This window comes from Pleurodeles waltl, chromosome 3_1 (genome assembly GCF_031143425.1).
Source record: "Pleurodeles waltl isolate 20211129_DDA chromosome 3_1, aPleWal1.hap1.20221129, whole genome shotgun sequence".
NCBI classification, from domain to species: domain Eukaryota; kingdom Metazoa; phylum Chordata; class Amphibia; order Caudata; family Salamandridae; genus Pleurodeles; species Pleurodeles waltl.
Window position 1 is genome coordinate 1,003,484,841 of NC_090440.1, and position 24,486 is coordinate 1,003,509,326.

General features: G+C 41.5%; 1 protein-coding gene across 7 annotated transcripts in view; it reads right to left on the reverse strand.

The window, feature by feature from the left end:
• RBMS1 (RNA binding motif single stranded interacting protein 1) overlaps positions 1 to 24,486 on the reverse strand; it is a 552,647-nt gene that overhangs the window by 127,587 nt on the left and 400,574 nt on the right. For all 7 annotated transcript variants that reach the window (XM_069224212.1, XM_069224217.1, XM_069224211.1 and 4 more), the window contains exon 4: positions 20,013 to 20,104. In XM_069224212.1, coding sequence (XP_069080313.1) covers positions 20,013 to 20,104 — 92 coding nt within the window. The remainder of the gene's footprint in view (positions 1 to 20,012; positions 20,105 to 24,486) is intronic.

Sequence of the window (24,486 nt, forward strand, 5' to 3'; positions counted from 1 at the left end):
CTCACATTTCGGTGACAGAAAGTTCTGGAATCTGAGAGGAGCCACAAATTTCCTTCCACCCAGCGTTCCCCCAAGTCTCCCGATAAAAATGATACCTCACTTGTGTAGGTAGGCCTAGCGCCCGTGACAGGAAATGCCCCAAAACACAACGTGGACACATCCCATTTTTTGACAGAAAACAGAGCTGTTTTTTGCAAAGTGCCTACCTGTAGATTTTGGCCTCTAGCTCAGCCGGCACCTAAGGACCTGCCAAACCTGTGCATTTTTGAAAACTAGAGACCTAGGGGAATCCAAGATGGGGTGACTTCTGGGGCTCTGACCAGGTTCTGTTACCCAGAATCCTTTGCAAACCTCAAAATGTGGCTTAAAAAAAACACGACAGAAAGTTCTGGAATCTGAGAGGAGCCACAAATTTCCTTCCACCCAGCATTCCCCCAAGTCTCCCGGTACAAATGATACCTCACTTGTGTGGGTAGGCCTAGCACCCGCGACAGGAAATGCCCCAAAACACAACGTGGACACATTACATTTTTTAATAGAAAACAGTGCCTACCTGTGGATTTTGGCCTCTAGCTCAGCCGGCACCTGGGGAAACCTAGCAAACCAGCACATTTTCGAAAACTAGAAACCCAGGGGAATCCAAGATGGGGTGACTTGTGGGGCTCTGACCAGGTTCTGTTACCCAGAATTCTTTGCAAACATCAAAATTTAGCCCAAAAAACACTTTTTCCTCTCATTTCGGTGACAGAAAGTTCTGGAATCTGAGAGGAGCCACAAATTTCCTTCCACCCAGCATTCCCCCAAGTCTCCCGATAAAAACACCTCTGTGGACTCCCCCGAATGTCTAGTTTACAGAAATGTTTGGGTTTAGTGTGTTTCTCTATATGGCCGCCGAACCCAGGACCAAAAACACAGGTGCCTGCCTTACAAAACCAGTTTGTTTTGCGATAGATAATTTTGATGTCTCCACAATACGATTTGGGCAGTGGAATTTGGGGCTGAACTAAATTGGGGAGCTCCGAAGAGAGCAATCTCTCTCTCTGCTTGCCGCTGCATTCACCTGCTCTCTGGGTTGGGCTAACCCACTATTACCCAGTTGCACAGACTGCTTGCGAAGGGACAGCAGGACTGTCCTCATCACCTCCCTCATAATGTACTGGAAGAGGAGTTATCGAATGGGACTCCTCAGACTGAAAAATCACTCCCAGAGTCTGCGCCACTGTCCTATCCCTCAGATGCTGTCTCAGTATCTGATGTCTCTGTCTCTGATCCTATGTCAGAGCTGTCCTCTATAACCCGAGGGACGGCAGCAGTCATCCATCAAGATGCCATCTCTGCTATTGGCTAAACTGTTGCTCTAAAACACTAGCCTACGTAGACAGTCACAAAATCGATGGTGTGTGTGAGATACGTGCAACAGTAGAGGCCACCTTACCAGCGCTTCTTCCCTCAATCGGAACGTTCTTTCAAGACACTCAAAAAACAGCATGTCACATACCATTCGTCACAGTCTTTAGCACCTCCTGCGCCCAGTCCAACAATCATTATTGGTGCTCCCACTCCCTCCTCCTCGGATTCCCTCATTACCACCCAGCAAAAGTGCCCTTCATCTCTCCATAGCCGCCCTCCACCCCGTACATACATTTCATTTGTATTATAGCGCAGGTAATGGCTGACTTTACTAATGTACTCAGCTATTTACATAAAATACAGATTTGCTCTTTGCAGTAGGCATATAAACCTTCTGCGCTTCTTTATGGCACTAAAACTGCCACTAGACAAGTCTGACCGTTTTGTAGCAGAAACATAATCACAATACTTAATTGACTTTTTTTATTGCTGCCTAAAAGCTACAGTTGATTATATATATATATATATATATATATATATATATATATATATATCACTTTTATATGTGGGTCTGGTTTTCCTGGGGGCAGATCGCAGCCCCAAGGAAACCACACACATATTGACAAAAGTGATATATATATATATATATATATATATATATACACAGAGATAGATATATATATCTACAAAGATATATCAATAGATATATATATATATATATATATATAGATCCATCTATAGATATATCCATGTACATAGATGTATCTACATAGGTATATCTATCTATATATATATATATATATCTATATATCTATATATATACACATATATATATATATATACACACACACACCCCCTGTCCATTTGAAGAAGAAAAAAAAAATAGCCCCTGGGGGGGGCACCTACCTTTTTTTTTTTTAAAGTGAAATCCCTGGTGTCTATTGGGGTTTCCTGGCCCCCGATCGCAGAAACACTTTCGGAAGGCCTCGTAAGAAAGGGGAGACTCTCCCCTTTCTTACGAGGCCTTCCCGAACATGGGGAAGGCCGTTTGTGGCCGTTTTCCCCCATTGGAGCAGGAAGTGGCCACAAGGCCGCTTCCTGCTCCGATGGGGAAAACCACATAGTAACGTCAGCGCGCCGACGTCACAAAGGGGTGGGTGGGGGGCGGGGAGAGACAAAAGAGCTTCCGTGTCTCCCAGGGATAAAAAAAAATAATAAAATCCTCGGGTGCGACGCACCCGAGGATTTATTAACCTACCGCACTTAAGAGGTTGAGCGTGCCTACAAAGTGCGGGGCGTGTCAAGTTCTTTTTGTTTCTTTAGCTATGCTGCACAACATAAGGATGTACAGCATCCCTAAAAACCATTAGCAAAGCCAACAGACCTCAATGGCGAGACCTACTTGCTTTGCCATTGCTTGTTATAAATGTTAAAGCTATCTGGGTGAAGGTTTCCACTCATTAGTATCGGTTTGGCACTTGAGAACAGAAATCACCGACTGAAAGGTGACTTGCCATTTTGCAGCACTATGTGTGCAGCGCTTTAGTCACTTTTGATTCATTCAAGCGAGAAACATTTTTTTTGCTAAAATCTTCAAATTAGGCAAATTATGGATTATGTGGCAAGTGCATGGTTATGCGGGAAACGATACAGATGCAAAATGTCATAATTCCAGTGGCCATCACTATAGAGGGGCTAGTTGTTTACACAGCTTAAAGTAACATTTCTGAGACATTACTTCCGTCTCCGTGATCAGTGAGCGCAAAATCATATCCAGGCGAACTGCCTCTATACCACAAGTGACCCAATAATTCAGACGGAGATGGGAATGGGTATCAAGTAGAAAACAAAAGCCTGGTTGAAATACAACCATGGTTAACGTCATCGAAAATGTGGATTTTTGCCGACAACGTTCCCTGCAAGGCAAGCTGCATTTGCACTCAAACAGAGGAGAGCAAGATTTTTTTTTTTTAAATGCCAGTCCTCCTGAAATACCTTGCTTTGCAAATTTCTGCTAAAAAAAAAAAAGTGGCACAGTCCACTGTGTTAAAGTAGGATCAGAATCTCTGCTTTTTTCCCCTGAAGATATCATGAATCACTCACATTATTTGGACATAGGGAAACTACGCAACAACTATCTCCAAACACAAACAACAAGAACATTGCCTCATGTGACTCATGGCTCCATGCCTATATCTTTGGTGTCACTTGACGAATCATCACAAAATTTTCCAAAAACCAGTATGCAGGTGATTCTTGTTGCGCATGGAAAAATTTGGGGTGATCTGTCAAGCGGGGTCTGAGAAAAATGGGGGAGGGTGGGTAAAAAAATAGTGATTCCCACGTTAATTCCCATAGGAGTTTTGAATACAACTACAGGCTGAACCCCTGGACGGAATCAAATGAAATTCAGCAGAAAGGTAGCTTTTGGTATGCAGATTACACTTGGGGGGTCATTACGACCTCGGCGGTCTTTTTTCAAGACCGCCGAGGGACCGCCGTGCGGAAGACCGCCTGTGCAGGCGGTTTGCCGCTCGGCCTATTATGACCGTTGGCAGCTCTACGTCCCTTTACTGATGGAGAGCCGCCAACAGCCATACTGGCGGGAGGCGGGGAAGTGGAGGTTGCTCCACCTCCACCGCCACGCAAACAGAACACCGCCCAGCGAATCGCGTCCTGTGATTCGCCGTGGCGGTGTTCTGTTGGCGGAGCTGCCCCCCATGGCTCCCGTCCCCTCCCAGAGGATCGACGGAACAGGTAAGTCGATCGTCCGTTAGGGGAGGGGGTGGGGGGGGTGTTGGGTGCGTGCATGGGGGTGTGCGTGTGTGTATGTAGAGGGTGTGTGTGAGTGCATGTATTCTTGCGGGGTGCTGTGTGTATGGGAATGAGTGCGTGTATGTCTGTGAGTATGTATGTATGGATGTGTGCATGTATGTTTGAATGTGGGTGTGCGTGTCTGACTGTGTGTGAGGATGTTGGCATGTATGTCGGGGTGTGTGCGTGTGTGTGTTGGTGGTACCTGCATGCATGACGGGTGTGTGTGAGTTATGTGCTGTTGGGGGTCGGGGTGGGGAGAGGTGCCCTGCCACCTTTGGGGGGGGGGGGGGGGCAGGGGTGGTGGGGTATGTAAGGGATTGGGTGGGGGTGGGGGGTGGTGGAGACCCCTATCAGTGCCAGGGAAGGTATTCCCTGGCACTGATAGTGCTTACCGCCATGGATTTCATGGCGGTTCAAACCGCTGGAAATCCACGGCGGTAAGCCGGGTCCAAATACCGCCGGCGGTATAGTGACGGCCGCCGGGCTGGTGACCCAAGGTCTCCAGCCCGGCAGTCGTCTCCGCCCTAGCTGGCGGTAACCACCATGGTCATAATTCCCCAAGGTAAGACTGCCAGCCTGTTGGCGGTCTTACCGCCGGTTCTCCGCCATCCGCCAGGGTCGTAATGACCCCCTTAGTTATTTGGGGTAAATTAATTCAGTAGTTATTGAGAAATGTAAGGAAATCCATATTTGTTTATCTCTGGCCACGACGCCTTTGTGAATAATGACAGGTGCGCGCAGGCAAATGCAGAGCCCTGACTGGCTGCAAACACTTCCCGCTTCCATCTTGGGACTCCTGTGGGATTGCTGCATTTTTTGCTATTTTTTTTTCTTTTTGGCCCGAGAGTCGTCCCTTTGGGACTCTTCCCGTGAGGCCTATAGGGTCAGGGTATCTCTACCTTGCCCACTTATATATATATATTTTTTTTTAACTACGGGACAGGGGACTAAGTCCCCACGTCCTGTAACGGCTGCTAGCAACATATTTCTCATGTTGCTGGCTGCCAATCAGAGTGCTTGAGTAAGTCCGATTCCAGAGGCAGCAAAATGGTTGAAGAGAAATAAATCTCCCTGGGCCAATCAGAACGCTCTATTTTTAAATTAGTGCTCCTGCAAGAATGTCTTGAGACTCTCACAGACTCAACCATCCAGATCTAAAATTATTTTCACCCCTTTATCTCTCAAAAACTGTTAAACTGATTAACATCCACTCATAAAAAGCACAATCTGTGGAACAAGATCAAGCTTCCTGCCGAATTAGGGGTAATTCCGGGCAGCAGTTTTTTTCCTGCAGCCCTGCCCAAAAAGGTCTATAGAAAATGCATGGGGATTTTGCATTTTGCCCCCCCCCCTTTTTCTCTGCCCCCTCTTGATATGTCACCCCATAACTTTCCATTCCCAAACTTGTGAAAAAGGAGCACCTTTTGGCAGGTTTGTGGAGATTCATCAAATGGTGCCAAAGTAATTCATAACACAAGGTAATATATATAAATATATATATATATATAAAAATGAATACACACACACACACACACACACACATATATATATATATATATATATATATATATACACACATGCACACACAGACACATTTATATAGGCAATATATATATGTATATATACACAGATATATATATATCTATATATATTCATATTAATGAACACACTGGGGAAACCAGTCAGTGGCCTCACATCAAGGGTGACCACAGTTGTGTGGAAACAGATAGGGCCACTAACAAAAGAGGAAAATAACTGAATACTTCAAAAAGAGAAGGTTAAAATTCCTTCAAGACTGTCTACCAATAATAGACACATTAAGCAGAATGTGTAATATCATTCACTCATTTTTATATGTGCCTCTTTGCTTACGTTACTGTTCGCTTCAGGAATAAAGCTAATTTACCTGAGCTTCTACTGATGTCCCAACAAAAATATGGACTGATGCCAATGTTTGAATAGCAAATCACATGATGGGTTCCGATAAGCTACCTACATTTACAGAGGTACAAGCCAACTTTCATATTCTTGGACTGGGAATTCTCAAACAGTGATTAATGTATAAAAGAAAATTAAAATAAAAAAAATAAAAAATAGTGAAGTAGTCCACAGTTATTCTTGGAAGCCACTGCTGAACTCCAGGAGTTGCAAATACATAGCCTGCTTAATTCTGAAACCACTTTATAGCTGTTTCTTCCACCAACCTACACATGATGTCTTTATCTCACTCCTGCAGGTTCATTTTCATCCCTGCTTTCTTCCTTTGCTGTAACGGTCTTATCTGTGCCTTCCTCTTGCTTTCTTCCTTTTCTACCTAATTCACCTTGGTCACAATCCGATGATCATAAATAGGCCCCGATCCCTAAAAACTCGAACAGAGCCCAACCACATATAATAATGGCACAAATTAAGCTCTGACATAATCGGGAAAAAGTATTTTGGGACCCCAACATTTTCTCAGCTCACGCTTTACAAATCTCCCTGAAACTTTCAAACAAGAAGCTGAGATGGATGAACTTTTTTGGAAGTTTCATAAAGATCTGTCAAACGGTGCCAGAGTTATTGACAAAGCAAAATGCACCTGTCGTATGGAAACTCTGATTTACGTACAACTATAGTGGCAAACACCTCTGTGCCGTATCAACTTACCTGTGAAGTAAAGTACTCTTGATCCATCTTGTGGATGGTGTAGGTGTTAAGAGGTTCTATAACACTTCATTACAGTACAGTCGCCAAAGCATTCTAGACACTGGCGACTATCTTGCTGTGAATTATTCATAAAGTATCTCTGGTGGCCCACCTCCCCACTTCCATGTATACTCTCTGTTTTTTGGTCTCACATTTCCATTTGTATTCTACCATTGCCTTACACTTTTTAAATAGTGTTCATTGTTTCCCAAGTTAAAGTAGTTGAAAAATGAACCAGGTCATTTGTAAAGATTGACAACACTGAATTCAAAGTACAGTTTGGAAATATCATAAGATACGCGTTTGCTCTTCCTTGAGTATTTTAAAATGTTTTTTTCTTACAGTTTTTCTTTTTTAAACAATACATTGCAGACAAACATTGACAAAATCAACAGTGCAGCGCTTGCATTATAGAAGGTACACCTCCATTTGTTTTACTGTGCTACTCCTCTATATTTTTGTAGGAAGAGCAAGTGCTCTTGGAAGTGGCAGACTGCAACCCAAATGTGTAGCGGCCAGCCTTCAGCAGCGTGGTAACTCTTAGTTTGGTGCAGGGGGAAATTGGATAGCTGGAAGGCTACAGAAAGTAGACCACTTACTGAATTAAGAGTACACTAGTCTTCCATGAACACTAACCATACATGGTTATGTATTAATGCTTTTCTTGGTCACCCTGCAGATCTCTAAATTACAACTGCTGAAAACCAGCCTCTGAATCTTCGATAATGAAGGACTACACAAAGTATATTTGGCATTTTTCTGTACCTGTGATTCCCTTAGGAAACTTCACTATACTTTTTTTTTTTTTTTAATCCCTTGTTAAATATGTGATAATATTGTAGAGGATTGCCTCAGATTCAAAATATCAGACCTTAAAAAAAGAGATGCAAAATGTTTGGGATTATTTCCTAACTTCTGAATACCAACTAAAATTAAATGCTACCTTGAGGAAGGTGTAACGTAAACAAACATAAATGAATAGTAAAATACGGCATTTTTTAAAAGAATAAGGGAATCATTTTTTCCTACCTGGTTTAATTAATTAATTTACCTTTCCTTCTTCAGGCAAAAGCCCTTCCCTACAGCCATCAATTGGAAATAAGTAGTAAAGGCGTGCAAAAGTTGCAGAGCTTGCTTTTGCATAATTACACGAAATTAACAAAATTACAAGCAATTACTCGCAATTACGCAAGATGCACATCCAGTCATTTCGCATTATATTTAGGCTTGAAATGCATCCAAGTGTCAATTTTTGACGCAAGAACTCATTTCATGTGAAAAAAAAATGCAAATAAGCTGTACTCGTCCTGTTTCTGTGCATTCGCAGTCATTTTTTAATGTAAATGATGTATTTTTCTAAATTATTACAAGGAATGGTGCATATTTGCCCAACATAGCATAATTTCAGATATTTTGCTTAACAAGTTTAACACATAATTGCCTCAGTTAATTTGGCGAAATTTAAATTTCTCCCAAGCCTAAGAAAAACAGCATTGGAGCAGAAAGCTCTGTGGTGCTTGAATAGAACTATCAACAGATTAAATGTGACCAGTTCACTTTCACAAGGAGTTCAGAGTTGCATTGCACGTGATGGCAGCTTTTATGTAATGTTTTCTTTGATCCACCTACATTTCTGTTGCAGGTAGCTGCCAATTATATAGGAAGATCTAGTTTAAGAAAATCGCAGCCATAGTCCAAGTATAACATGTTATAAATTGGATCAATAGAAATTTTCTTCAAGGTGGCACTGCTTATACTGGCAGTTCCAGGGTTATTTAAACCCACGAGCTGACAACGGTTTAACACACACAGATGCAAATAACAGTGCTAGGAATCTAAACTTTTTACACTTGATTATGACCACAACTGCGGGTAAAAGTATTTTTGGAAGTTTTTTGACTGTCTTGCTACCCCTCCCTGCACGCTGGTGGTAACTGCTTGGGTAAATACAAGAGCAAGGTCAATTTGCACTCAGTTTTTAAAGGGTGTTATTGCACAAATGTTAATTGCACCCACTTCCTCAGGAGCTAAATGATCTAGTCAACCTAGTCTAGTCTAGTCAACGTAGAAGGGCTTTCTGACCCGGCCTGACAATTTTTACTTTTTTCTCCCGGAACTGAGCTTGCATGTCAAAGAACTTAGTGCAGACTCAGAGAAATGTGTACATCTTTCCAACTGAGGGGCCTGCCTGGAAGCTTCAGTGTGAGATGACAGTACGGCTGATGATCATCTTTCAACAAAAACTGAGTCTGCAAACCGATTTCTGCCTGCATGCAATTCAGACTATGCACGCTGGCTTGTCTGCCTGACTATATGGCTATTATCACAGAGGTAAAGATTGAAATACACCACATGCGTCAAACCTGGGGCCCTCTACCTTAACTCGATCAATAGCTTATGAAAGAGGTGGGTGTGCTTGTTGGCAGAAGGCTTGTATGTGACTTTAACGTTGTTTCACTCCAAGTGTATGTTATGATCAACACTGCTAGAGTCTGGCGGACTCTTGACCGACATAGCCTTTTATGGCACTACATGTTTGCTCCCCACTGTTACTACCTGTCGGCCGAAGTGTAGCTCCCTTCAGATCCTTAACTAAGCCCGAATCTCCAAGCCTGGACAGTCCTTCGAGAACTGGACACATAGGAAGTTGTACACAATTGATATAAGTTTTTTTTTTAGAAATCTCCCTTTTTTCTCAAAACTGTTCTTTGAGAGGCAGAGAGAGGTGCCAGGCTATGTACTTGTACACGTGAGCTGGTTTGTGTTTGAATACAATATAGTCAGGATTGTTTTGATGTTTATAAATTGTGTGGGATGGTGTGTGAGTTGGCCTTTTAGCAGAGATGGACAGTATTTTTGTCAACTCTCACAGGTGCTTCCCTAAAAAGACGATCCTTCAATATAATTTTGGGCGAGTTCAATGATGGCAGGGCGTCATCTTCATGTAGGTCTCCTAGTGAGTACATATTTGTGCAAATTGCACTGTCAGTGCAATTACCCATTGGCAAACGTTTATGAAATACGGTCTATGGTGCCAAATGTGCATTAGCATCGCTTCACCACACATCCTTTAATTTGAGCAGTTTCCTGGTGTTTGAAAACATCCTTCGCTTATCAATTTAGAGTCCTGGCTGCAACCTGCCTTTTCTGCACACTTAGTGCTATTGGTTTTGTGCAAATTCCAGCAGGACCTTCTTTAAAATCCATTAATTTGTTTCCAACATTCTTTATTATTTCATAGCTTGTACTTTGAAATTTTGTCTGAATTCTCAGAAAGTAGTAAAACTCCGATATAGCTAGACTGCAATTACTAGGCTCGTTCAGGTGACAATTAGGAATACAACATGCTTAATTATGTTCCCTTAAGTTGGCTCACTTAGATCAGTTCTTGACATCCATGCGGCGTACATCGCAAGCCGGGCATTTGTCGTTGCAGTCCCATTTCATTAAAAGCAGTTTAGTTTCCTGGAGGCTGGCTGCCTCCTCTTTGTGATTTTCACAGAAGGTGAATGTGTTCATTAGTTCCTTTCCCTTTAGAACTGGGAGCGTGAAAATTATACAAATGCTTGAGTGTATCCCAGTATTTTCAAAGTCTACCCATCCGTGTTCCCCACTGCAGCCAAATAACACACAGGCACCTTTCTCCCCGCACTCCTCTATATTCCCACAAAACTACTTTCCTCAGAATTCAGGTGTCAGATAAAACGTAAAATTAATAAATATGCATTTACATGCATATTTAGACTGCTTTAACTACTTTCCCAAACACAATTTAGCTTGGTATCAGCAAGGACTTCTGAAAGATGGATGTTACATCAACATTCATCTTCAGATCTTTAGACCCAAAGTGTTTTATAAATCTTGTGAGATAATTAAGAGTTGTTGCCCTCTGTTCAGGGAGTCAACAGTGGTTAACATCCTCTGTCGAGGACGTTCACTACTAGTAAGTCTGCCATGCAACTGGTGGGTTCAGTCAAATAATAGAGAACTGAGGTAAATACCCAAGGAGAGACGTTGTCTGTGGATAGAAGTTCCTTTATTGATTGAAGTTATACGCCATCCTGTCAGCAAAAGCATTTGCCACCAACTGCCACAGGGTCTCCCTTGTACTATGTCATGATGCATTCTACAGTCCAAGAATACCTCATAACATAGTTACAGGGTTCCCATAGATACAGAACAGTGTGCACGTACATTAGTGCACTTACGTTACCACATCACCTTCCTTCCACCTCAAACATTAAAACTATTATACACTAAACATAACAACTACACATAGGTCTTCTGTATATAATCCTAAAATTCAGCTCTCTAATCTCTACAAAACATAAAACATATCAGATGAATATGTAACTCCAATTCTATACTCCAAGACTCATATGTAGTCTTGTAACCGTGTTGGCTTCTTTAGTTATCGTTTTGGTCTGGAGCGCAATTCACCACCGACATTGAAGTTAGGTGCAGCAACACAATCCTCACTGATCAGTACACCATTAGGTGGAGCGCCCGGTTCACCAATCTGACATTTCGCCACCCTGTTTAGATTTCAAATCCTGTGATCATTTGTCCTTACAGCATTTTTAAATTTCTTTATCACTTTAAAAGGACCCAAAAACTTGGGAGACCTCTTCTCGAGTCTTGGAAATGTTATATTTATCCAGTCACCGACTCTTATCATGGTTTCTTTTACACCTTTGCGTACATCATATTGTTCTTTCCTTTTGACCTTTTTATCATGTTCCCTTCCCCTCCAAACTTCTACATCATCCATAAGACGATCAATAGTTTTCCTTTTTTCCTTTACCCATCCAGGTGCAATTTCATTACAAGGTAACCTATATCTAAATAACGGAAAGGGCGTTATTCCAGTAGAAGAATGTGGTGCTAAGCGATATTCACACTTTTTTTTTTTAAATGTCATTTTCAGCTTGCACTCCTTGTGCGTGAGCCAGTTGTAAACTTTCTTTAAGTACCTTAATAAACCGTTCCACTACACCATTAGATTTGGGATGATAGTAACGCTGCCTTTTTGTGTTTGATTGCCCTATCCTTCAAGAAGGACTCCACCAATCCCGATGTGAATTGAACACCATTATCAGTGAGAAAAGAAGCAGGAAAGCCTTCCCTCTCAAATAGCTCTTCAAGAAAGCAAATTACATCTCCAGAATCTATAAAATTTACTAGTTTGATCTCTGGCCACCTTGAATACATGTCAATAGCCACCAAGACATAGTGATAATGATCAGCCGATTAAAATCTGACTGGGCCAAGTCTATCTAAAGCTATGACCACCCACGCTCCTGAAGCTTCCTCTCTTATCACCATGGGTTGAGTTCTACACTATAAGGTTTTATCAGACTGGGCACATGCTTGACAATTTCTCACTTCTCTTTCTATCAGCTTATCCATCGCAGGCCACCAATACATAGTTGTTAGCCTCTCCGTAGTTTTGGAAATACCCATGTGACTGGAATGAGCATGTTGCACTAATTTCTTCCTCAGACTGCAAGGTAGAATCAACTTGCTACACCTCACCAATACTCCATCAATAACCGTCAATTCACCCTTTACCTGCCAAAAAGTTAACACTCATCACAGCTTCTTTTTGCACCCCATCCAATTTTGTTTTATTTATTACTCTCTGTAAATTGTCATCTTTCAACAATTCCTTCTATTCCGATTCTTGAATCACTGCTCCCGTTATAAGACATAACTTTATATCTTGATCTAGATCCTCACCCATAAAATATTCTACTTCATCATCACACCAATGTTTCTCCACTTTGGAAGTATGTTCTTTACACAGTCTAGAAAGACAATCAGCTTGTACATTCAACACACGTGGTATATATGAGACATTATACTCAAACTCCTATAGAGCTACAACCCACTTCCGTATCCTATGCGACACCAGATCAATTCCTTTGTTCTTAAATACTTCCTTTAAAGGTTTGTGATCAGTTATAACTTCAAATTTACGGCCCCATAAAAATGTTCTTAATTTCCTGACTGCCTAATAAACTCCTAGTGCCTCTTCTTCCACAACAGAATAGTTATATTCTGTCCCTTTCAAATGGTCCCCAATTACTGACTTGTTCAGTTCTCTGAGGTCAACACATAACCTAGCCTCCCCATTAGCCTTTTTTGCCATCACCACCGGCGCCACCCATTCTGATGTCTCATTCTCTTGAATCATCCCTTTTTGATTAATTTATCAATCTCTTCCTTCATTTGTTCTTTCATGCTTAAAGGATCTGTTCTCAACTTAGCAACTTTGGCTTGAACATTAGGGATTAGTTTGATTCCATGCATATAATTTTTAAAACAACCTATTTCTGCGCTGGAAACTTCAGGGAATGTATTTATCCACCTACTCCGAACCTCTGACGCACAATTAACTTTAATAATATCTCTCAGGATAACTGGTGGATCTTCATTTGGATCAAGATAGACATATAGATCACGTTGATGGAACCAACTGATCAAAGAATCACCTTTTATGGACACAAACTTTTCCTGGAATGATGCATCCTTTAAACTCAATGGTACCCCAAAAGTACCCAAGTAATTTGACTGTTTCTCCACCATACCCTTTGGGTTTTATATCAGGTTTCATCAACTTGACTTTTCCTTTTAAATTTTGATTATATAAACTTCTCGAAACGAGTGTTATTTTTGCTCCAGAATCAAAAAGAATCTTAACAGATTCACCATTTACTAAAATTGTTTCCATGGGGCCACTCAAGTATCCACTTTTAGTTTGTAAAAATTTAACCTCACCTTCTAACTCCACATCATCAGATAAATCTTCACATTCAACTTCCCTCACTTTCTTAGTATTCATTTTTGTTCTACAAAACCTTTCTAGGTGACCTTTCCTTCCACAGTTTTTGCAAGTAATCTTCCAACCTGGACACTCATTATTAGCCATATGTCCCACATTACCACACCTATAGCACTTGCCTGGAAAAGATTTAGTTGATTTTACATTATCCTTTCCTTTCAAATTTCTATATTCTACATCATTACTATGTGCCGTTTTGACTGTAATGCTCTCACTTATATTAGAGTTGTCAGCTGTTATTTTATGACCCCTTAAAACTTCAACACAGTTCTTGGAATGTTCACAGGTTTTAGCAATAGTGAGTATTTCATCCAACGGCGTATTGTCTTTTTGCCACATGTTCTCTTTAGGTTTCTCCAACGAACATCCCAACATGAATTGTTCCCTTAAACGTTCTTCATATGAATTTACAAATGCACAAGTAGCAGCTACACCTCGCAAAGAAGTTATGTACTGCTCCACCTATTCTCCTTGTCACTGCATCGATTTCCCAAACTGGTACCGTTCAAGTACTGTGCTTACCTTGGGCAAATGTTGTAAATCAAGTTTTTTTTAATACATATTTCATATTCATTAAGTCCAGCTACATAGTTATCTGACAATTCAGGCAAGTTCTCAAATATTTCCTGCCCTTCAGTACCAAGGCAGTGCAATAATAGAGACATCTTCCTCTCCGCACTGAGGGAGGTACCACACACTTTAGCATAGTTAATGAATACCTTTTTTCAATTTCTGCCATTTTATCGGTGGATTACCAGGTGAAATTAAGACAAACGGCGCTGCTGGAACATTCTGCATGATGGAAATTAGTGTGCAAAAAAAATTATAAGTATAAATGTTGTTACAGAGGAAACTTGCCTTTACACAGTTCCGTATTGCTTGACACTGTGTTCTTTAAAACGGCTGCACACTTGTTTTGAAATAAAGTACTAATCAAGACAACTTGGTATGTGCATCACCGTGTGGAGGTAATTTCCTATTAAAATAAACTACTAGGCAAAACAACTTGTGCACAACACCATGTGAACACCGATATCATCACATATTTTTTAATTATTATCAATAACAGATTCTTGGTGTGCAAATCACTGTGGTATCCGCACTTTGATTTATAATTGTGTCCTGGTGTGCGTATCACCGTTGAGAGCGACCTTGACTTTATAGTAACTTCCTAGTGTGCGCATCACCGTGGAGTCCATTTCCAGAGTTATGTTGAACTCCAGCGAGGTGCCACGCCTTTACTCGCCACACGCTCGAACATAATGTCCCTCTGACACAGAGAGGTAACACCTTCCCACGTTGTGTGCACGTCGCACGTCTGTCACAGGGCACAGAGGGCCAACGCCTTCTCACGTTGCGTATCCTGTTAAAGGACTAACGTCTCCTCACGCTGCACATTCAGCCAATCCTCCTGCTATTTGTGGAGCGTGCGTCCTTGAGCGTCATGCCTCGTGCACCAGCACCGCCGCTCGTAAACAGTCATGAGCCACTCGACGAGAAAGGCATCATCGATAATGTAAGCGTCCATAATCATTAGTTTTCTTTTGACTTGCCTGTAGTTCATGCTCTCTTCTCCACTGTTGGAATGGCATTGAGAGCTTCATTCCTCTGAACACACTGTGTTGATTCAATCCTCTGTATACACTGCGTTGAGTTGGAGCCTCACAATTCTCAGTAAACAGTATAAGTCCCTTGTCGCCAAAAATGAGGTAAATACACAAGAAGAGATGTCGTCTGTTGATAGAAGTTCCTTTATTGATTCAAGTTATACGATCAGTGAAGCCCCATCCTGTCTGCAAAAGCATCTGCCACCAACTGCCACAGGATTTCCCTCGTACTATATCTTGATGCATTCTACATTCCAAGAATACCTCATGACATAGTTACAGGGTTCCAATAGATACAGAACACTGTGCACGTACATTAGTGCACTTACGTTACCACAAGAACCTCATGAGAGGGATAGGTAGTTAATAGCTGCAAAGGCCCGCCTATATGATGGCAGCAATTCTACTAGCACCTACTATTCTACTGTTCAAACCATGCAGACAATCACGCCCACTGTCCATGTGTGTCATGGCTGTTTCAGTCATTGACATTAGAATGCAGGCAAACAGCACTAATTAGTTTCAGCATTACAATTATTTGAATTGGCTGAACCAATGTCATCATTCCATACAGCGTGCTAGTATTTAAAAGATAACATTCTTAAAAGGAAGGCTGTCTATTTTATACATTGAACCCTGGCCATTAAATACCCATAAAAGTTCTGCTAAAATATGTGTTTGTGTTAATGTGCACCAAATGCAGATATCTTGTCCTTGGGGATTTCTATTAAGTAAGGATTGTCACGTTCCTAAATATGCCTATTACAAGCCCTATTAGAGTTCAATACTTCCTGGAGCCAACAGGGTCATGGATTTCTGATTATGCAGAGCTCTGTGTTAACGCCAAAATTTATAGAAAGCTTTCCCAGCCCTTAAAGATTCAGGTCCTCTCGACACTGCTGTGTTAAGAGATTCACTAGCAGGCTCATAGGTACCACGCAAATTGTGCCTTTTGGTCTCTTTCTCCGGGGTCGTAGTCTATTCAAGTTCTCAATATGATTGATTATTTTCTTTTACGGATGATAGTCCTTCCTTTCCTTCCCTTCCCTTCAATGCTGCTTTAACATTTTCTCTGTTGCCGAGTGCCTCTCTGACTGCTGAGCAAAAGAGTGGAAAATAGAATCTGAAGATGGCAACTATGTGCTAGGCCACTGTATCTTTATGCTGAACGTCCGATAGAGGTCCCCTCGACCCTGCCAGTGGCCAACGTCCACAAAGAAAAGCACCCTTATGCACGGTTTAATACCCAACCAATAGATGGCAGAATAATGCACATCATGGGATTGTAGAGGAGATTCAAGCTGCAAAGTGATAATTTCCCTTTAGTTCCTCCAAGAGCCTGGATCACTCATTCGTACATTTATATTAGTACCATGGTGGTTTAGAGAGATAAAGCAAAACACTTACTCCTTCTGGGGCAAACTAGAGTCTTGGGATGTGAAGTCAGATAGCCACATGTACTTCTTACTGAGCTATTTAGATATTTTTTTTATATATCTGAGCAAGGCTGTTAATTAATAAAACAGCTGCCACACACTGAATACCCTCAATAGAGGTCTCTTTTTTCAAAATCACACTGGATTTGTTGAAATCCTGCTACCTTTAATCATGAGCAATCCAAGCACATTCTCCATCCACTTCTGCAAAGTGAATTCGTGAAACAGCTCTGCATTCACATTTAAGCTCACAGCGGTACTGTGCGTCACTTGATGCGCATCTTTGTGTGGGGCATCATCATACAACGCAGGATTATCTGACCCCAAAAACCAAAGTATTATTTTGCTGGCATACATGAAGTAATGGTGGAGAGAAAGATCTGAGATGTGGTAAATTGTGGCAATTTTCTCACTTGATTTGCAGACATCCACTTAATCCGAATTTGAGAATTCATGGAACATTTTTTTTTCACATTTTCCCCATCATGTTTTCTAATCTATCACGACTGCCCCATGGGGTAACAACGATCACCAATTTAACAGATTAGTCTATCGCCACACATAGTTCTTTGGTAACTGTATATGACATGAACTACATGCAAATACCGAGTGCAATGCAATGTTACTAAAGGGGCGGAAAATCTAAAGAGACATTTGTACCTAAACAACATGCACTTTCATATTTTTGCACCCTAGCAAGTTTGCCATTTCACCATTATTGTGTACGCTTAACATTTTGTAAGCTTGGGTTTGTTGCCAGCAACACAGCCACAGTGGAATCTTCTCTCTTAACTTCTAATTAGCTTGCAGAGGGAACATTTTACATCCCAAAGGTAAAATAAATCACCAAACATGACATTTCTTATCTTACTGATTGTACTAGGAATGCAAACCAGAAGTGCTGCTTTTGTCAAAGCTTGTTTTGTCTGGTATTTCTGTATATCACGTCAGCTTCGAAATGCAAAGCATTAAGCTCGTTCTTGTCCGCACAAAATAGCCATTTCTTCCATCTTCGTATGGGGTTTAATAAAACACCTAAACATCTGCACTGCTTTCGCCTTAATGGTGTTTTCGACTATAATTCTCACAGCGTTCTGTCGTGTTGTAATCTATCTTTGGGCTTTTATCCACGCCCACAGCACACTAATCACTATCACTCGTTCATGGGCTTGCCATTCAAAAATCCTACATCATCAATGGTAAACGCTTTACGTTTGTCCCTCCTTGTGGCAGTTTTGTTACCACCTTGGCCATCAACCCTGTTACATGGTTAATTGCATGATTGCCAATATGTTTGACTGCGAGAAAACGTATTTTTCCTTTTGTGTCTCTCCTTTGCGCTCATGGCGGCTGTGGCGCTTTATATCGGCTTGCTTATGTCAACTGTTTTACTTTTAATTTTCAATTCATGTGGCAAGAAAAGTCCAGTTAGGAATTTACAACGCTAATAGCTCTAACTCGAGCAAACGCGAGACCCATTCCTTTGCAAATGCTTCTTTAGACCTGTATACGACTATGTAATATTCATGAATAAAGTTCACTCAATCAGCAGAAGAAACTTTCTGTAATATTACACCCAACATATATTTAGAAATACTCGAAAACTTACAAAAGAGCTTTGATAACACCAGAGCCTTTCATCAATTAAGAGAATGTACAAATTAAAGTATATCTTATTTGCAGACAGTCGAGTGTTATTCTACATATGACATTAATTTGAGAATCATCGTAAAACAACCCTTTATGCCTTTGCAAGGTTTATGGTCAACAAACTCAAATCCACGTAAGCTGCAAAAAGTGCAACGATTTGGATCTGTACAAAGGTTCTTCCTCATGTTTTAAACCTCAAACCTTTTATAAAACATTCACAAACAGACAATGAGCACACGAATGCGCGTTCCTGAAAAACAGATATTCCTCACCAGGCTCCTGCTATAAAATAGGTAACAGTGCTGCATTTGGTTAAGTATATGCCCTAGGTTAGATAATGTTGATGTCACTCTATAAGCAATGTAATTGTTTTGTGGTGGCTGCTGGTATTGAACACTGACAAAGTCGGTAGGTGTGGCCCGTTTTCGTAGTAAACGCTTTTGTGCTTGAGCAGCATGTTCAGTTGAGGGTAGGCACAGTGAGCCCTGCTATAGAATGGTTTTACAGTCCTTTGGGTTCACAGTACTTTATGGAAGGGGTCCTACTAAGGGCGGTGCATGGGGTGGAGGGTTTGTAGTGCAGGAGGTGGCAGAATTGGTGGTGCTGTAATGTACAGTAGTGCTGTCATTCTTGCCTATTCCCACGTAGATCTGATTTTCGTGTTACAATTTCACCTGCCTTGTGGATCTGTAGGATTTTTGATTTTTAGGATTTTCTATGTGCATCAATTTTTATACTAAACTAGGACCTCGAAATGCCCCACAAGTTTTCAATATATAGGCCCCTTTCTTAAAGTGATAGGAAATACCAGGATTAGGGACAAACCCTGTTTGAGGCAGCTGGGAAAACCTCACATAAGCTATTTTTTAATGTGCGCATCTTGCCAAGTTATAACTTAAATATGTGCACTGAGAAAAGAGAACAGACGGATGGAAAATGTGCCATAGTAGATGCACTAACTTCAATCACGTTATCCCTAATTCTGATTGTGGAAACTTGGAACGGGGGCAAAAATCGTCCCACGGTAAAATTGTAAAACGTTGCAACCCATTTACTCAAGGCAGATTTCACCACCTGGTATTTCCAGCCTTGGGGTGAGACGTGAATCAATGTTTTTCCACATCAGAGTGCGTACATGTGTGCTTCTTCATAGCCCTCTTGCTATGCAAGTCTCTGTTTATACGTATGCGCAACAGCAAAGGCCACTGAATTCCGGCAAGGGATATTTCTCAGACATGCACAATATTCGTATAGCTGCAACAGGCTACTATAAAACTGCCATTTAATTGGTAAGGGATCAATGAAGCACCCTTCATTAGCAAACGTGAACGACCTGGCGTTACACAAAAGAGCATCCTCCTCACCTCTTGAATTCCTCAAGAAGCTGAAGTCCTGGCTTTTTGAGTAGTACCACTTGGACCTAGATGTGCCTAGACTCACATCTACTCAGGGCCAGGATACCATCCTGGGTAACAGTGTGCTCTACAAATCCGCATAGCAAAATATAACAAACATAAGCAAAAACTAGTTTTTTGGTTTACAGTAACAAAAATATAAAACTACACCTTCAGAGGTCTTCCATGATATAAGTAGAAAGGAGAAAATGTCACAGCGTCTTACCTTTGCCATCTGCGCTTGAACCCCGGTTGATTTCAGAGCAGACACTGCTTTTTGAGCAGCTGCAGGGCTGTCAAAATCTACAAAACCGTAACCTGCAAAATTGGATGCAACGTATAAATCTATAACATCAAAATACGTCAGGGTAATCAAGTCACACAAAAAGAAATGAACACCAGAACTACAAGCCTGGCAATAACACAATTTGCAAAGTGTGCAGCAGCCTTTTTCGGACATGGGTGTGTGTTTTAATTACAAGAAAAATATGACTACCGTTGTCCCACACAAATGAAAACAAAATTCCTACATTAAATTTCACGTAGTGAAAAATGAAATGTATAGCAGAAGGCCACAATATCTCAGAGACTTCACAAAACCATTTAAAGAGCAATAAATCAGAAACACGTGAAATCTAATGGCATTAGTATTAAAAGAAAGAATAAACAATAACAAGGTCATGGCTATGTGCACTCGATTATTCAATTGCTGATATTTCAAACTTATGGTTTCTGCTCCACTTCCTGTGGTCTGTGATCGTGTTCTGGCCTGGGAGGTTCCCTACACAGTGAAGCCAGTGAATGCCTCCTAAAGCTGTAGGCATGATTGCTTGAATGCATTACACTTTATTTTGACGGCTGCTTGATGTCTGCGAAATATTGTTGGGATCTTCAATATGGTGGGGTTCTGTATTTAATTTGCAGTATGAGTATTCTCGCTTTATTATTACCTTGTATTTGTGCTGGAAGGTATTAATATATATTACTATTGAGTGGTAGCAGAAGACAGACATGGCTAATAACCCTATCATTTTTAGATCTGTGAATTTAGAATGGTTATATGAAGTGCTGTACGAAAGACAGGTTATTAATGTGCACTATCACAAACTGTTACCCAAGACTTCGAGGGATCTCTATAAAAATTATAATCCACAAAATAGTATGGCAGCTTTGCAGTCGCAACATGACAATTTTCTTTTTTGTGTTTCATTTTGTATAGGGACAGACAGGCACCTTGTTACTTGTGTTTTGGTTGCGTATTTTGTATGGTTTGTGAGTTCCAAACGCTTGTGCCCCCTGGGCTCTATTATCTCACACCCTCAGGTCGCCCAGACTCTCCGACAACATGTGCTGCACGATAAAATCAATGTGCACAACTACAAATTCTAGCAAAAAATGACCATGGATCACCTTAGAAAATATACACGATAGAGGCCAATGCGTGTCACGGATAGGGCTTTAGTATAGAACATACATTGCCACTGGTAGGTACTCGCAGCACTGAATAACAATTCTTTAAAAGCAAATAATTTAATACTGCGAGAGTATTTGACGTTTGAACAATAAATAAGAGATCCAAGCAAATAAAGTGAACAACCACAATGTTGTAACTTTGTGGGAATTTAGAAACATAAAAAAGAGATCCAGGCTGGTGTAGCAATGGCAGGGTGTATACAACGAAGCCAAGGTTCTTAATGTCCGAGTGATACATACCGACCGTCCCTTAAAAGCGCCCTGGGTAGTTTTTCCTGGCCATCATTCACGATACAAAATAGGAGGATAAATGGTCAGGCCTAAGGTTGTACCGGAACAGGAGGAACAAGTAATTGATGCTAATGACAGTTCTTTTTATTTCAGATGGCAGCAGCTGCATTCAGAGGATGGGGGAAAGGAAAGAGGGTGATCCAGCAGTTGGCAAAGAATCAGCTGTGGCTACAGTGAACTCCAGGAAATGCACTGTTGCCTTATAAGAAACGATGGTAATTAAGGCCTTTTAAGGAGATGCATACTAAACTTATTTTAAAGGGAGATACGAGCCTCGGTAATCCAATAGGCAAACCCGGTGGGAAGTCTACTTTCAAAGAAACTAAAAGCCGATCATAAAGCTACTAATCGTGGACTTAAAGCTACTGGTCGACAATCTTAAAGGTACTGACCATGTATGTTAGAGTTACTAATTGTCGCCTTAGAGCCACTGACTTCCAAGATACCGATCATCAATCTTTAAGATATTGGCCAACTATAGTAAAGGAACTGACGGCCATAAATCCATTTATTATTGACTTATAGCTACTGATCATTGACATTAAGCGAACGGTCAACGACTTGAAGATAATTATTGTCAATCATATACCTACAGATTGTTAATCGTAAAGATACTGTCAGTCATAAAGCTACTGATTGCTGATCTTAATTCGCTGAACTTATTGTCCCATGCGGAGTAGTTCCACACACTGCTTACATGGGAGAATACGTTCAACAGCTTCCAACTTATAAAATGCAGACGCCACCTTCTGCAGCTCTCCCTTTCAAGTCCAGCACTGCCCTTTTGGGTGAATTGCCTACAGCCACGATCTTTAACTCCAGGTGTGTTAGTCTGCACTATCAGAGTTTCAATCTGAACGGAACAGGTGTTTGGCGGACATTTCATTATACCTGGGGGTGTATACACTTTCTGGCTTTGCAGGCGAGGAGAACAATCTTGCCAGTGTGGTCAGGGTACAAGATCCTTTTAAGAAGCTAAGTAGAAGTCCCCAAAAAGAGAAAAAGGAGCACTAAGTGAACCGTAAGGTCCTCCGTACTGCCATGGCCCTCAGTATGAGATGGCACAGTGCACATCATCAGCTGCTTTCTCTCTCCACAGATGAGTCATTTCATATGAATCAACTCCACCCTACACAAATTATTTACTCCACCTTAACTAGAAAACTATCTGTTTAGTTCCCAAACTGACAACATTTTCGGTTGGAGAATGTGTTAATATTGCAAAGCCATTTCAGTGGCCTTCTATTTAATCTGTGCTGAGATTCTAGGCATACTGTGTCAGTTTTCCACTACAGACACCTTACCCATGGCCCACAGGACTAGATTGTAAGCTCATCCAAATTTGCTAAAAGAAGACAGCTTATGCACTGCATGCACGAGTAGATGTTGTCCCACCAGACAGCACAAGCTTCTGGAATCATTATCTTTACCCAAATGCCTCTCAACAGTTGACTGAATACATGTGTAGGTCAATGGGCTCCACTTTACAGCGACTAACGGTTAAATGACAAGTGCTAAAGAGATTGAATCTTTAATGATGCAAAAAATAACTCATTTGAGACAACCCGTCTACCCTCTTCCCAAGATAACACAAAAGCCATTTTTTGTTAACAATAAGGAGCAACATCTAAACTGGTGAACGATGCCAGTTGTGCAGCTATGGCTTTGCAGTTCAGCTTTTTACTTGTTTATTTGGGACTAAGGGCCTCATTCCGAGTCTGGCGGTCCTCGCAGTGGCAGTCCGACAGCCGCACTCCAGTCAGTCTGACCACCACAATACGACCCAGGCGGTCGGACCACCAGTGGACTGCTGTCCCCGCCAGGAACAAGGTTCCCAACATGCTGACGGCAGTCACACTTGTGGTCAGCCACGGCGGTGCTGAACTATGCCCCACCGTGCTGATCATGACTCCTGTTTCTGCCAGTCTTTCCATGGCAGGAAAGGCTGGCAGAAACACAGTGCAGGGGGCTCCTGTACCGCCCATAGCATGCATGGGCAGTGAGGGGTCTCCCCTATGGAAAGGCTGGCGGGAACCCTAATCTAGGGGCCAATTCACACAAAGTTCCTTGCTTTCGTTCCTCAGTACTGGGTCCTAATGTCAGTATCTACCCAAATAAAAAGACTAATTGGCAGCCACTGCTGTGCACTTAAGTCATAAAAGCCAGAATTACAGTTCTTGTATATGTCTATGTATGACTGCAGTCCAGTTCGACGGACCCTGCAAGGTACAAGACCAAAAGGGCAATATACAGGGCGAATGGGTAAGACTCTGGTTAAATAAAAAAGACTCCAGGCTAAAGAAACAAGATTCGAGGTCAAACAAACAAGACTCAAGGTCAACAGACAAGATTCAATCTCAGTGGGACAAGACATAGGGCTAATGGGACAAGACATAGGGCTAATGGGTCAAGACAACACAAAGTCAATGCCACAAGACAAACGGCTAATGGGCCAAGATACTAGGTCAACGCGACATGACACAAGGTCAATGGGACATGATACAAGGCCAATGGAACAAGCCCTGAGGCCAACAACTGGCCAGTGTGAAAAGAGACAACGCCAGTGGGACAAGATACAAGGCGAATGGGACAAGACACAAGATCAATTAGACAAAGCACCAGGTCAATGGAATATGGTCAGTGGGACAACACTCAAGGCCAACAAAAGGCCAGTGATAACCGACACAAGGCCGTGGGACAAGACACAAGGTCAGTGGGAAAAAGACATAAGGCCAATGGTGCATTCTTCTTACAAATATATACAAACAGGAAAGGCAACGTAACAACATTTCAGTGAAAAGGGAAAGGTCATGGACATGAGCTACCATTAAGAACATATATGCTGAACTATCAAACTGCTTGAAAAACTTGTGTTCAGTTTTTAGTCACCTCCTTATTGCCAATGTTCAGGATGCAGAAGGCAACAGTGACAAGAA